Genomic DNA, 14,314 nt, shown 5'->3' with positions numbered 1-14,314 from the left:
ACCATTGAAACCAATGAAGCAAATGATTGACCAACATATAATTAAAGGAAAAATTTCTCAATTTAAAAAAATTAAAAATAGAATTAAAAATTAAAAGTAACATGAATTAAAATCTGAATTTAACTTAAACAGGAACAACAAGAACACAAAGCCAATTCAATATCATCAGTAAACCCAGCACATACCCAAACGTTAACAAACTCAAAATAACCAAATATGAACAAAATACCAAAATGATTTACAACCACAATATTAATCAATATTAACACACCTAAAATAAATAAACAAAATTTAAACACATGGCTGCCATGCGCGGGTAAATCTCCCAATTCCCAATTGCCAAGCATTAATAGATGGGTTGGATGCCGCATGCAGGTTTTAATTAGATTTTTTGGAAGACTAAGTTCTTCCCAAAGAACATTCATATGTTCTCTCTCTCTCTTTCTCCCACAGAAGTTGATTTTCATTTATGGAATTTTAGTTTTTTGGGTTTGCTTTTTGGTGGTTGGTTCGGGTTTATGGATTTATGGGTCTTTGATCTTTCTCTTTTCCTTAACTGATTGAGTGCTTGAGAATGGGACTTCGTCTAGATCGAATCTCAAACTCGGGCTCACTTCAACAATGGAGCTTTATGGACCAGTGAAGGCGGCCAACCACACCGAAATCGAAGACTTCGACACCTCCACTCAAAGACTCGGCTCCTCAAGTTCAAAATCTTAGATCTTCGGTCATGGTTTTAGTTTTATATGGGTATGGTTTCTCAGTTTCATATGGGTTTGTTTGTATTAGGAAGTTGCAAGGATCGGTTGGGTTTGAAGGGATTTTGCTCTAATGGTCTTTGTTTGTTTCAAATTTTTATAGTTCTGAAATTTATGAGTTAATTTGTTTTCTAGGTTTGATATTTGTGGGTTTGCTCTAGATCTGCTGTTAGGTTTATGTTTGTGTTCTTGCTGAAGATCAGTTTGTGTTTGGTTTAAGATGATTTTGTGTTGGTTTCTCGGAAAGATGAGAAAATCTAGGTTTGAGTTGTGATTTTGTATATCTGGGTTTTGTGGTTTGAGAAAATCTGGTTTTTTGGATTTGAAAAAATCTGAGAAGATCTGCTGCTGGTTTTGTGTTTGTATTCTTGCTGGAGATCGGTTTGTGTTTGTATTTATGTTCTTATGTTTGGTTGACAAGAAAGGGCAAGAAAATGTGAGAAAATCTGGGCGTGTGTTGTTATGTCTAAAATCTGGGTTTGTATTCTTTAGTGTTGTTGTTGAAGATGAACACAGATCTAAATTGATGTATTTTTTGGATTTTAATTTTGTTTTTTGTTTTTTTGAATTTGTTAAAATTGATAAATTAAAAAAAAATTAATTGGTTGTTGATGTGCCATTTTTAATATTATTTTAATGGCCACGTAGACGTTCTGAGTGCCAATAGTGCACTCCATTAGCCATGTAGATATTGTTGTTAGGGTACTGACGGAAAGGACTAAAATGAACAGCATTTTTCTAAATATGGTAAAAATAAAATGTAGATAGCAAAATGGTAATTGGGGCAAAATATAGGGACGAAAAATGTATTTGCGCCTAGAAAATATTGAGGACAGAGAATTTGTGTGTCATAATTCTGTCACGAAGTCTAACGTAACAGATTGAGTGGTAGAGAAAAAGTGATGGCATTGTATAAAAGCAAACGACAATTATTTATAGTCTACTACATAAAACATTTACAAAAAAGAGTGTGGTTCTAGAGTCACTCTCAATCTCATGAAATAAGTTCTCTCAGATTTAGTGGACTCCACATATTTGTTGTAGGACCTGTATATGTTATAAGAGAAGGGCATAGGGCTGTAAATGAACCAAGCTGATCATGAACAACTCGAGCTCGGCTTGATAAAAGTTCATATTTGTTTATTTATAAATAAGCCAAGTTTAAGCCTTAGTTTTAGGCTCGTTTAATAAACAAGCTGAGCCTAAACAAACAAAATTTGTTCACGAATAAGCTCGTGAGCTATTAGGCTTGACACACAACAATTCAAGCATAAACTCATTTATAAGTTTATATATGTTAGCTAAATATACTCATTACATATATCTTAATAATGACATGGTCAACATGAGACTACTACCTACATTACCATAATTTTTTCCTACCCTTTAAACTGATCAAGACCACTTTAGACTATAGTTACATTTAAAAATAAAGAAATAATTAAGTAGGCCATATATGATCTTCCCTATCAATCATCTAAAGTAAAGTTATGAAACATGTTAGTATTTTCTCATTCATAATAATTACAAACAAGTATTTTTCTAGTCTTTCACCATTTAACGTGAATGTAAAAATTGTATTTTAAACAATTGCTGAAGCTGTAGACAAGGAATGATGAATGAATGAATTTAATTATATAAATTATTAATTTGAATAATAGCTAATCATAAGTAGGACTAGATGTATAATAAAATTAGTATACTATTTTCTTTTCTTTTTTTTCTTAATTTTAGAGATTTAAGCTATTAGGACATATGTGGTTCACATGTTAAGAACATATGTCATGATTTTATGTAATTGGCTAATTCTTTGACAAAACGCACTTTACTTGTATTTGGATAGATCTAAGATGTGTTGAAATACTTCAAGAAACTATGTTTCAAGATCAAGTGTTGAAGCCTTCAAGTCTCTCCAAGAAAACAAACTGAAAGTGCAAAGTTACTAAAGCTCAACAGTTAGCATGTGTCAAGGTTTAAGGAAGCTGTTTAGCCCGTGTGCTCGACAGCATCTATCTATCGAGGTTTACAAAATTAGAATTTCTGATCTGATTTCTTGGGATCTGTGAATGTGTCTTTGGGCCTTATTTTCTCCTAACCCTAGACATATAAAATGATTGTTTTAAGGGCCGTCAAAGATTACACAAGTTACACAAGCATTGAGCAAAGTTTGTTCAAGCAATTTGTGACTAGAGAAAAAGTTTATCCCTAGTTCATCTCTTCTGAAGAAGTTGTTGTGTATGTGCACCTTTGGGTTTTGTGACCAAACATTTTCTTGATCTTCGTCGTGGATGAACTGAAAAATTTTGCAGCCAACAAATCTCTCTATAGTTGGTGATTAAAGTCGCGTACTAGGATCTGCGTATTGGTTAGTCACGTACTTGGGAGCCGTGCATTAAAAAGGGAAATTGTCACTACAGAACAAGTCCAATTGGGTATTGGGGTAAGGGTTCAACTGTAGGCTGGTATAAAGTACTAGGATTCCTTTACTTATAACCGCTTGTTGTGATAATAGTGGAATTTCGGGAGTGGTGACTTGAAAATCACCCGGTGGGGTTTTTGCCGTCAGGTTTTTCCCATTCGTAAACAAATCACCGTGTTATTTATTTTCTGCTGCATAATTAGTTTATTAGTAATCTATTTGTGCTACCACGCGTTTGCATGTTAATCAACTTAATTAATTCACTTGGCTAAATTAATTGGTTAATTTATCACAAGGGGTCAATTCTTTTTTAGCCTATCATAAGCATTTAATAATGTAATTTTTTTTAGATCTCAAGCTCAAAAACTTGACATGAGCTCGAGTTTGAGCTTGATATTAAGTTTGAGTTTGTCTTGACTAATTAATCAAGCCAAGCCAAGCCAAGCCAAGCTCAAACTTTTTGGCTTTCCCACAAGCTCAAGCTCAAACACTATTTTTAAGCTTGTCACCAGCTCAAGCCAAGTTCAAGTTTTTTATTTTTCCTGATGAGCCAAACTTGAACATGCACTATTCGACAAAGGTCGACTTGTTTACAGCCCTAAAGGGCGGGCATCATATATGTGTGTGTGTTGTTGGAGAATGAAAAAGGAGCATTGAGACCATTAAAATAAGGGATTCTAACTAAAATAAGATTTGAAGTTTTTATGGTATTTTTGCTATTTCAAAAATTTTATATAAAATTATGCTTTATATATTCTCTCCATTTCGCCTATTGCATAGTGAAATTTTTTTTTCTTGTTTATCTAACAGCATACTCATTGTCAGGTTATTTAAAATTTTAAATATGTATACCATTATATTTGCAAAATTTAATTTGATTCATAAAATTAATCCTTTTAGGAAAAGATAATCTTTTTTCACGTTTTCAACACACTTTCTACCAGGACTTTTCTAAAATGGGCATGTGCTTGTTCAGGTCAACATAAAAAATGCAAAAATCTTCTCTTTAATTTGAAAACTTTGACACTTTTTAATAGAAATTATTGTGTACTTCTGAAGTATCATAAATGTGTATTCTTTCCTCTCACATAAATAGTAAGTTCTACTAATTAAATTCATAATGAAACTCATTATTCATGTGAAAAAAAATAATATACATTTATGATACTCTAAAAATTCCTAATAACTCTCCCTTTTTAATATGCAGTTTAAAAAAATAACGTTATATGCATTTAAAAATAGTTTACGAAGAGCTACTTTTGTCAAAAGTCAAAATTAGGCCATTTTTTTTGTTGCGGCCAATTAATACATTTGTAGTTTTGTACAAGTAGCAGGTTCTGAAAATTGCTGATGTCAAGTGAAGCCCAAATGTTGGAATTCCCATGCTTTTGAAATAGAAGTCAGTTGGTACCGTCGGTGATGGTTGATTGACTTAAATTGCAATGTTGGGCTGAGGTTTTCTCTTGCCCAGCTCGACCAATTAACTAGTTAATAGTTTATGCAGGATTAAGATTTGTAGCTTTGGTTCAAAAGAGATGAGATGTGAGCCCAATAAATTCAATACAATAAATTTGTAGATAGTGGATAAAAGAACTAGGCTGTTTGTGAAGTCTACAACAGTTAATCAAGGTTTTATTAAAAGAACAAGTATGAAAACATTGGAAACTTGAATAAATTTAGGTCCGAGGAGACAAATTGTAGTTTTAATGGCTAAGGTCACTCTTGGAGCTACAGTAAATTTTCCTTCTTCTTCTTTTCCTTCTTTTTCCAATCGCCTTTCATGAGAGGTCTCTTCTGTTTATATAGTTTTCTTTTAAGCCATCTTCATCGTACACTTGTTCTTCATCTAAGCATTCACTTGAGTATATGTCACATCAGGTATCTTCTTTAGTTTTTCATAAGTGGTGGCAGCTGAGATTGCATTGTTCAGGAGTCTTCTCCACATAAATGCGACAAAAAAAATTGCTGTAATGTATTAAATGCGGTGGCATCAGCTTTTTCTTTAGATATTTCTCCATTCTTATCATCTTTATGCGTGCATGAAGTTCATCCTTATCATTGGAACTTCTTAGAAGCTCATTCAAATTGTCCAGGTATATGCTTGACCGACATTCTTCAAATCCGAGGAGTACAGCCTACTCGAACTATACTTTTCCTCCCTTTCCTTACGTGATTCTCCATACTGGGGTCTTTCCTAATCTTTTACTCCTCCTCGGACATACTTATATCTTTAAATGGGGCCTAAGGCCTAATATATGCGTTTGGGCTTCTACCCACCCACAATAGCCCCTCAAAATTTTAATTTTTCCCTCGTGTCCAAGAAGAAAAAATAGGATTTTGAATTGCAACAAAAATAAAGGCTAGAGACATAAAAATACTTGAATTTACGCGTATGAGAGTATAGATTTAAGCGCTTCATCATTGCATCTAACGTTTCGGTATTTACGAGGCGCTATTAATTGTTCCAGGCAGCGTTATGTCTTTAGCATCCAATGGGGACCAACTGATCCAACGAACGACATTTTTCTTCAGAATTTAGGCGGGATAATTCCCACCCATTTTCTAGCCCTTATATAAAGCCTTAAAGGAGATTCTTTCTCCTTTACTTTACAATTTCTCAAACTCTCTAGCGAACTTAGACACTCGAACTTACAAAGCTTTCCAAATCATCAGTATCATTTCTTCATAAATTTACAAGAATCTTACTAAAGACTTAAGGATCACTCCTCAGCAAAGTGAAAGATTCAAACTCTGATTGAAGGTGTCTGACTTGACTTAAGTACTCCTGCATTCTTTCATCCTTGGCTTCAAACTCTCCTTTCACTTGGCCAATAACTAACCTTGAGTCTGAGAACATCTCCACTATTCTTTCGCTCATTTTTTGAACCATTATCATTCCCATTAATAGAACTTCATATTCGGCCTTATTGTTGGTAGCCGAGAAGTTCAGTCTCAATGACTTTTCAATGGTGATTTTTTCAGGGGATATCGGCACTAATCCCACTCTGGAACCTTTTTGGTTCGCTGCGCCATCTACGTATACTTCACAAGACAAGGGATCCTATTGAGTAATCATGCCAACTGATTTTTCATCCATGTTTTGTGTTGGAGTTACTTCTTCTAAAAGAGGCTCAGTGAACTCGGCCACCAGATCTGCAAGAACCTGGCTCTTAACTGAAGTGCGAGGCATGTATTTGATGTCAAAAGCCCCTAGAATTGTGCCCCATTTAGCAATCCTTCCCGTGTAGTCAGCACTTTGGAGTATGGATTTAAGTGGGAGCTGAGTGAGGACAATGACTGTATGTGCTTAGAAATAATGAGACAACTTCCGCGTACCAAGCACAACTGCAAGGATGGCTTTTTCTAATGGTAAATAACGAACTTCAGCTTCATGCAATGACTTACTCACGTAATAAACAGGCCTTTGTATACCGTCGTCAGCTCCTATCAATACCAAACTAAGTGCATAGGGGGCCACAACAATATAAGCATATAGGACTTCGTCTATTTCAGGGCTAGACATGATAGGGGGCCAAGCTAGATATTCCTTAAGTTGCTGAAAAGTTATGGCGCGTTCTTCAGTCCACTCAAACCCCTTCCATTTGTTGATCAACAAGAAGAAAGGTCTACATCTTTCTGCTGACCGAAAGATAAAACGGTTTAAAGCAGCGGTCATGCCAGTCAACTTCTGGACTTCTTTGGGATTCCTAGGTGGCTACAAATTGTTAATGGCCTTTATCTGGTCAGGGTTTACCTCAATTCCCCTGTGAGTTACCATGTAGCCCAAGAATTTGTCAGACTCCACACCAAATGAGCACTTGGACGCGTTTAGACGCAATTTATACTTTCTAAGAACTTCAAAAATATTTTCAAGGTCCTTCACATGCCCTGAAACAACTTTGCTTTTCATCACCATGTCATCTATATAAATCTCAATATTCCTTCCCAATTATGGCTCAAACATCGTCGTCATCATTCTTTGGTATGTAGATCCTACGTTCTTCAAACCAAATAACATCACTTTGTAGTGGTAGTTCCCAATAGGGGTAACAAAAGTAGTCTTTTCTTGATCACCCAGGGCCAGGGGTATTTGGTGATAGCCCTAAAAGGCATCTAGAAACTCATTCGAGGATGTCCTACCGTTACATCCACTAGCTGATCAATTTTAGGCATGAAAAATGGGTCTTTCAGACACGCCTTATTGAGGTCTGTGAAATTCACGCACACTCTCCACTTCCCATTCTTCTTCTTCACCACTACAGTATTAACTAGCCATTCGAGATAAAATACCTCCTTAATAGCTCTAGCCCGTTTAAACTTTGCTACTTCCTGTCGTACTGCATCAGCATGCTCCTTAGATGGGCGCCGATGAGGCAATTTCTTCGGGATGATTAAGGGGTTGACATTGAGATGGTGACAGATAAACTCTAGATCCACCCCTGGGGCTTCATAAGCATTCCAAGCAAATACATCTATGTTCCTTTTGAGAAATTCTACTAATTCTGCCTTTTCTTGAGGTGGCAACTGTGAGCCGACCTAAAAAAACTTCTCTGGGTCGTCCTCGATGGTGACTTTTAACAAATCTTCACATTTGGTCTCCTCGACTGTTTTATCATTAGGCGCCGCTGGATGCTTTAACTGTTACAACTTTTCTCCTGGAGGATTCGAGGACCCAACTTTGGACTTATGTTGTATGGCTGCCACCAAGCACCTTCTGGCCATCGACTGATCCCCCAAAATTTCTTGAACCCTGCCTTCGGATGGTGCAGAGAAGAAGGAACAGCCCCCAGTGCATGAAGCCATGATCTGGCCACGATCGCTGTGTAGGGTGAGTATACGTCCACGACAATAAAATCTACCTCTACTATCTCCGTACCAGCTTGCACAGGTAGTCGTATTTGGCCCCTCAAAATGACTACTTTCCCATTAAAGCCCACCAGAGGAGAACTATAGAGAGTTAAGTCCTCAGATTTCAAGTTCAGCCTCTTGTAGAGGTCATTATACATTACCTCAGCCCCATTGCCTTGATCCGCCATTACCCTTTTCACATCATACCCTCCAATTCTAAGGGTAATTACTAAGGCATCATCATGTGGTTGGATGGTCCCGATCTTATCCTCATCCGAGAAGCCTAGTACTAGCGGGTTCTCCCTTTTAGCCCTCTTCGAATTCTGATTACTATCTCCTGTGGGTAAATGGGCGATGGACATTATCCGAGATGGCTAGGATCCTGTTCTCCCTGGTGCCACGAGGATGACATTGATAGTTCCCAATAGGGGTCTTGAAGAATCATCTCTTTGGGGCTCTGAGCTTGCCTGACCTCCTCGGCCACTAGAGTGGTGTAAGAGTTGTTTCAATTTACCCTCACGGACAAGTTAGTCCAAATGATCCCAGAGACTCCTACAATCCTCTGTAGTATGCCCATGGTCCTGATGATACTGACAATAAAGGTTATGATTACACCTTTCTGGGTTTCCCATCATTTCGTTCGGCCACTTACAGTACGGTTCGTTCTTGATCTTTTCCAGAATTTAATGCACTGGCTCTTTAAATACAGCATTGACTGCTTGAGGATTTGCTGATCTTGACTGCCTAGCGAAATCCCTACGCAGCTTGCTGTTGTTGTATCTGTCCGACCTGAAATCCCTCATCTCTTGAGGGATAACCTTGTCCTTTCCCTTCCCTTGCTGTTGATCCTCTTCAACTCTTTTATACTTGTCAATACTGTCCATGAGCTGACGCATGTTAGTAACGGGTTTGCCAGTCAAGGATTTTCTTAAACCGTGCTCAGACGGAAGGCCGAGCTTAAAGGTATTGATAGCCACCTCATCGATATCACTTTCAACTTCATTAAACATTTCCCAATATCTGTCTGAGTATGTTTTAAGATTCTCCCCTTCTTGCATGCTCAAGGACAACAGGGAAGCTATCGACTTAGGAACTCTTCTGCATGTCACAAACTGGGAACCAAATGCTTGGGTGAGCTCATAAAAGTAATTTATGGATTCCGCCCTTAGGCCATCAAACCATCTTATCGCAATGGGTCCAAGGTTGGATGGAAAGCCTTTACACATCAAGGCCTCGTTTTTGGAGTAAACAATCATTCTTTGGTTAAAATGGCTCACATGCTCAATAGGATCCGTTCGCCCATTGTAAATGGTGAATAATGGCTGATGAAAATGCCGGGGAAGTCTCACCCCTTCAATTCTACGCGTGAAAGGCGACTTGGATATTTGGTCTAGGGCCTTACTCATAGCATCGTTTCCTACACCCCTGAGTGGAGGGCTCTTAAACTGCCGCTTGTCGTGGAACTCTTCTTCATAAGAGAAAGATTCGCTGGGTGGAGTTCGAGACTTTCGTTTGTAACTGACGTCTCTTTCATCCCCAGAAGAAACGTCACTGTTCGAGAAAACTCTCTTCCTTTTTGCATGGCGTAGCTCCCTTTTTAACTGATCAATCTCCAGCTGCATGGCCCTTTTGCCGTCTGCATGAGAGACACGACTATCACCTCGTGACTGGCTCCTCTCATCATGTATTGTATGTACACTTCCTTCACGATCACCTCTTCATTCGAGGTTAAGGAAAGGATCACCGTGCTGGGATGCTCTGGACTCTGCTGGTTGTTGGCCTGGCTCATCCATCGTTAACTGGTGATTTCACTCTGACTCAAGCTCTCCCTACAGACGGCGCCAATTGTAGGGTCAAGATTTGTAGCCGAGGCCCAAAAGAGATGGGATGTAAGCCCAATAAGCTCAATACAATAAATTTGTAGAGAGTGGGTAAAAGAACTAGGATGTTTGTGAAGTCTACAATAGTTAATCAAGGTTTTATTATAAGAACAAGTATGAAAACACTAGGAACTTGAATAAATTTAGGTCCGAGGAGATAAATTGTAATTTGAATGGCTAAGGTTACTCTTGGAGCTACAGTAAATTTTCCTTCTTCTTATTTTCCTTCTTTTTCCGATCCCCTTTCATAAGAGGTCTCTTCTGTTTATATAGTTTTCTTTTAAGCCATCTTCATCGTACACTTGTTGTTCATCTAAGCATTCACTTGAGTATATGTCACATCAGGTATCTTCTTTAGTTTTTCATGAGTGGTGGCAGCTGAGATTGCACTGTTCAAGGATCTTCTCCACATAAATGCGGCCAGAAAAGTTACTGTAATGCATTAAATGCGGTGGCATTAGCTTTTTCTTTACATATTTCTCCATTCTTATCATCTTTATACGTGCATGAAATTCATCCTTATCATTGGAACTTCCTAGAAGTTTATTCAAATTGTCCAAGTATATGCTTGACCGACATTCTTCAAATTCGAGGAGTACAGCCTACTCGGGCTATACTTCTCCTCCCTTTCCTTACGTGATTCTCCATACTGGAGCCTTTCCCAATCTTTTACTCCTCCTCGGATATACTTATATTTTTAAATGGGGCCTAAGGCCTAATATATGCATTTGGGCTTTTACCCACCCACAATTTATTATGCTAAGTTTATTGTGCCCATAGACCAAGTAAAAATAGCTTACCTCCAGTGAAAATTTAACTGGATATCTCCTTTTGTTTTAAACAGAAGTTGCCACATCACTCACTAATAAACCAACGGTGGAGATTAAAAACTCAGTGCCACCTCATTAAATTTTAAGCAAAAACTAATAGAGCCCACCTAAGACTAACGTTGCTACTTCTTCTCACGTTAACAACATTAACGTTTACACTAACCTTTTTTCTTTTTCTTTTTCCTTCTCACGTTAACAGTATCTGCCCAAGTTCTCCCTCTTTTTATTTATTTTTCTTTTTTCCAACCTTCAAATCAGATTTTAGAACTGGGCTAAAGCATATGTGAAGATGTCATTTTCTGCAGGAATGACTACAACTTAATTGAGTGAGAGTAGAAACTCTGATTTGAAGGATTATTTACATAAATTTATGAACTTTTCACCTATTAAAATAAAAAGGATTATTTACAGTAATTTCGAATGGACAGTCTTGTAATTTTGTAGTTTTTCATGATTACTACCTTAATTGTTTGTAATGAGGAGGCGTGCTCTTTGAATGGATATTTTTTATTTTGGGTTTAAAAAAATGCATGCCAAGTGCTTGAGAAAAGTTCCCAAAGAATTTCAGATAAGGCTAGGGCCAGCTAGCATATACTGTGAAGGAAGCATTGTATTTGAAGGAATCATACTAAGGCCAACTAGCAAACTGAAGCAGCCACAACACTGCACCAGTTATGCAGCAGCTACAGCACTGCACTAGGCACCTATTAGAGATTTTATAACCGCAACAACATAGATTAATATATATATATATATATATTCTTCCTGCAAGCCAATAGCACAGCAACATACTATTCTTCCATCAAAAAAGATACTATTCTTCTAATTTGCATAAATTGTTTGCTAAAAAAGTACAAAGTAGCATTAAAGATAAAAAGAACTTTGACCATTACAATGGTTATTTAAAATCATTCAAAACTAAGAATTCGCTGCATCCATTCGAAGATTAGGTCAGAAAAGCTTCAATTTTACTAGTTGTAAACTTTGTAAGCAATGAACTGATATCATCCCCTTCAGGATCACCAGGATTCTTAGAACGTGGAAGAGGAACATGAGGATTTGTCATTCTTGCTTGACACATTACAACTATTAGCCAAATATTAACTATTAGAAAATCCACATAAGTCATTTGAAAATTCTTCATTTCTAATACTCTTTCCCTGTATATAGTAGAAACATAATAGTTAAAAATGATGATTAATCTTATAGTATAAAACTAGTTGTTATAAAATAAAAATCAAATAATTCTTATTTATGCACTCAAAGTAAACTCTAATACAATGGTACCTGAGATAACGATGAAGGATTACAAGGTTCACCAACACTTGAAAAATGAGGAATGTACAAATCCTATATTTATTAGTGATCAATAATAATGTACAATTTATGAAATCAAAATCACCTAAAATGAAGGGGAAAAAAAAAAGATTAAACAACGTGGATGAAGTTACCTGAACTGAATGATCTATGTATGGCAGAGGATTATAACTAATGGCCCTATTAATTTGCATAGATGAAGTTAAATGCTTATCCTACATAATGTGTAATGTTTAGTAAATTATTATGTCATTAAATAAAGAACCTAGAATATTTGTGAAGCAGTATAAATGTTAAAAATTATAAGGGTGAGACTAGTACATGTAAACACTGATTTGTTTGTCTGGGTTGATGGATGCTTCCTGTTTTCTTCTTATTGGGCTTTTCAAGACAACTTTTAATCCAGCGTCTTCCTTTACAGCCTTGCTTCTTCTTGAGATCCTTAGCAAAAATGGTTGTCATCTCGTCTAATGAATTTTCTTGGTTAATATCAACTTGACAAAGATTAGATTTTTTTTCTAAGGATGTCATCAATTGTTTTGCTCAACTCATTATAGCTTTCCAAAGCTAGCTCGTATGCTTCCTTACATTCACTTGCTCAAGTGATAAGCTTGACATACGTTGGACCCAAAAACTTATATTGAGTTGTAACTTCCAACTTGGAGTCAGGTTTGATATCACGTCCATTAAAGTCTTGCACAATCTCATTTTTTGCATCTTTTGTCCATCTCTTAAGGATGTATTTCTCTAGAAGAACCTTAATATCCATAACAACAAGAATTTTTAAAGCATGACTACACAAAATTCCACCTCTTTAAACTTTCTACAACTACATGAAACAATCCTTTCAAAAGGATTCCAAATTACTCGACGATCTTTTGGCTTACCATATATTGAAACTATGTACTCATGAGTTGCATTTCTTTCGACACGCTCCTTCACAAAAGCTCCTTGGAACTCTTCATATTGCTCTTGAAACTTCAAAAATAATTTAGGTGTATAAATATGTGCCGCTTGAATTAGCATAGGTGACGCAATCTTAACTTTTGGCAACTTTTGCCTTAACTTGTACTCACCCTTCAACTCCTTGTAACGTTTAGCATCAAGTATACTCTCAAAATGTATGAAGAATTTTACAATATCATAGTCTGATTGTAAATAATCCTTCAAATAAGAGTTTATACTCTCACTTAATTGAGTTGTAGTCATTCCTGCAGAAAATGACATCTTGACATATGCTTTAGCCCTTTCTCTTTCACTTCAAACGCACTTTGAAGCCAAGAATTATCAAAATCATTGTACTTATAAAGTATAGCATCCCAAGCACTAAGAAACTCTTCCTCCTCTTCCCAAATTTTAAAACATGCATCGAGATCACTTCTAAATTCATCCTCACCTCGTAATAAATGGTTGACACCCTTGAGAGCATTTTGCATTAAATGCCATTTACATAATTGATAATAAGTATTTGGCATCACCAATGAGATGGCTTTTGCCATTGCCGGATCTTGATCGGTAAAAATTGTTTTTGGTTTCTTCCTAGACATTGCTTCAAAAAATGCTTCAAACAGCCACTGAAATGTATCAATAGTTTTGTCATATAAAAGGGCAGCCCCAAATATTGTAGACTCTCAATGATGATTAAACCCAACAAACATTGCAAGGGGTCAATACTCCTTATTATTTTTGTACGTTGTATCAAAAGAAACCACATCACCAAATAACTTATAATCAACAATCATTTGCGCATCTGCCCAAAAAATATTTGTTATTAGTTTTGAAGCATCTAACTGTATTGCATAGTAAAAGGAAGGATTCTCTTTCCTTTGTTTTTGAAAGTATTTAAATAAATTCCCTGCCTCACCACATTTCTGTTCTTTTTGCCATTTACTATAATGGTAATTCTTTTTATCTTGCTTCGTGTAACCAAGAGCATCTCTACCACCAACTTGCCTAGCCATAAACTCATATGAATCCGTCAATTTTATACCACTCTCATAAGCCAAATCAATTTCCATTGCTTGTGCTTTTGAGACCTTTCGTTGGGATGGCATCATGTGAGCACATTGTGAATATGGAGAATATGATTATGGTTGAGCTCAAGGCTATGTATAAAATATTTTCCCGTCTTTTTATCAGGTTGAATTATCATATGAGCATTGCAACCTGTCCTTGTTTCAGCCTGTTCATACTTATCTCCACCATCTCTCTCCCATGGGGCTTTATTTCCCTCTTTACAACAAGTAAACTTTCTTGAAGTCA

At 36.5% G+C, this 14,314-nt stretch overlaps 2 protein-coding genes across 2 annotated transcripts; both read right to left on the bottom strand.

Moving 5' to 3' along the window:
- Positions 1 to 8,708: 8,708 nt before the first annotated feature.
- On the bottom strand, positions 8,709 to 9,647 carry LOC136065154 (uncharacterized). Its single transcript, XM_065767931.1, has one exon. The coding sequence runs from the start codon at positions 9,645 to 9,647 to the stop codon at positions 8,709 to 8,711; it is 939 nt and encodes a 312-aa protein (XP_065624003.1).
- Positions 9,648 to 11,681: 2,034 nt separating this feature from the next.
- LOC136065152 (protein FAR1-RELATED SEQUENCE 5-like) lies at positions 11,682 to 14,070 on the bottom strand. Its single transcript, XM_065767925.1, has 5 exons — positions 13,762 to 14,070; positions 13,323 to 13,626; positions 12,920 to 13,200; positions 12,673 to 12,809; positions 11,682 to 11,895 (listed from the first exon to the last, which is right to left on the bottom strand). Exons 1-5 carry the CDS (start codon positions 14,068 to 14,070, stop codon positions 11,682 to 11,684), a joined length of 1,245 nt encoding a protein of 414 aa, XP_065623997.1.
- Between the last annotated feature and the right edge of the window lie 244 nt (positions 14,071 to 14,314).

This window comes from Quercus suber, unplaced genomic scaffold, assembly GCF_002906115.3.
Source record: "Quercus suber isolate HL8 unplaced genomic scaffold, Cork oak 2.0 scaffold_26, whole genome shotgun sequence".
NCBI lineage: Eukaryota > Viridiplantae > Streptophyta > Magnoliopsida > Fagales > Fagaceae > Quercus > Quercus suber.
This window is presented reverse-complemented; position numbering and strand designations above follow the sequence as displayed.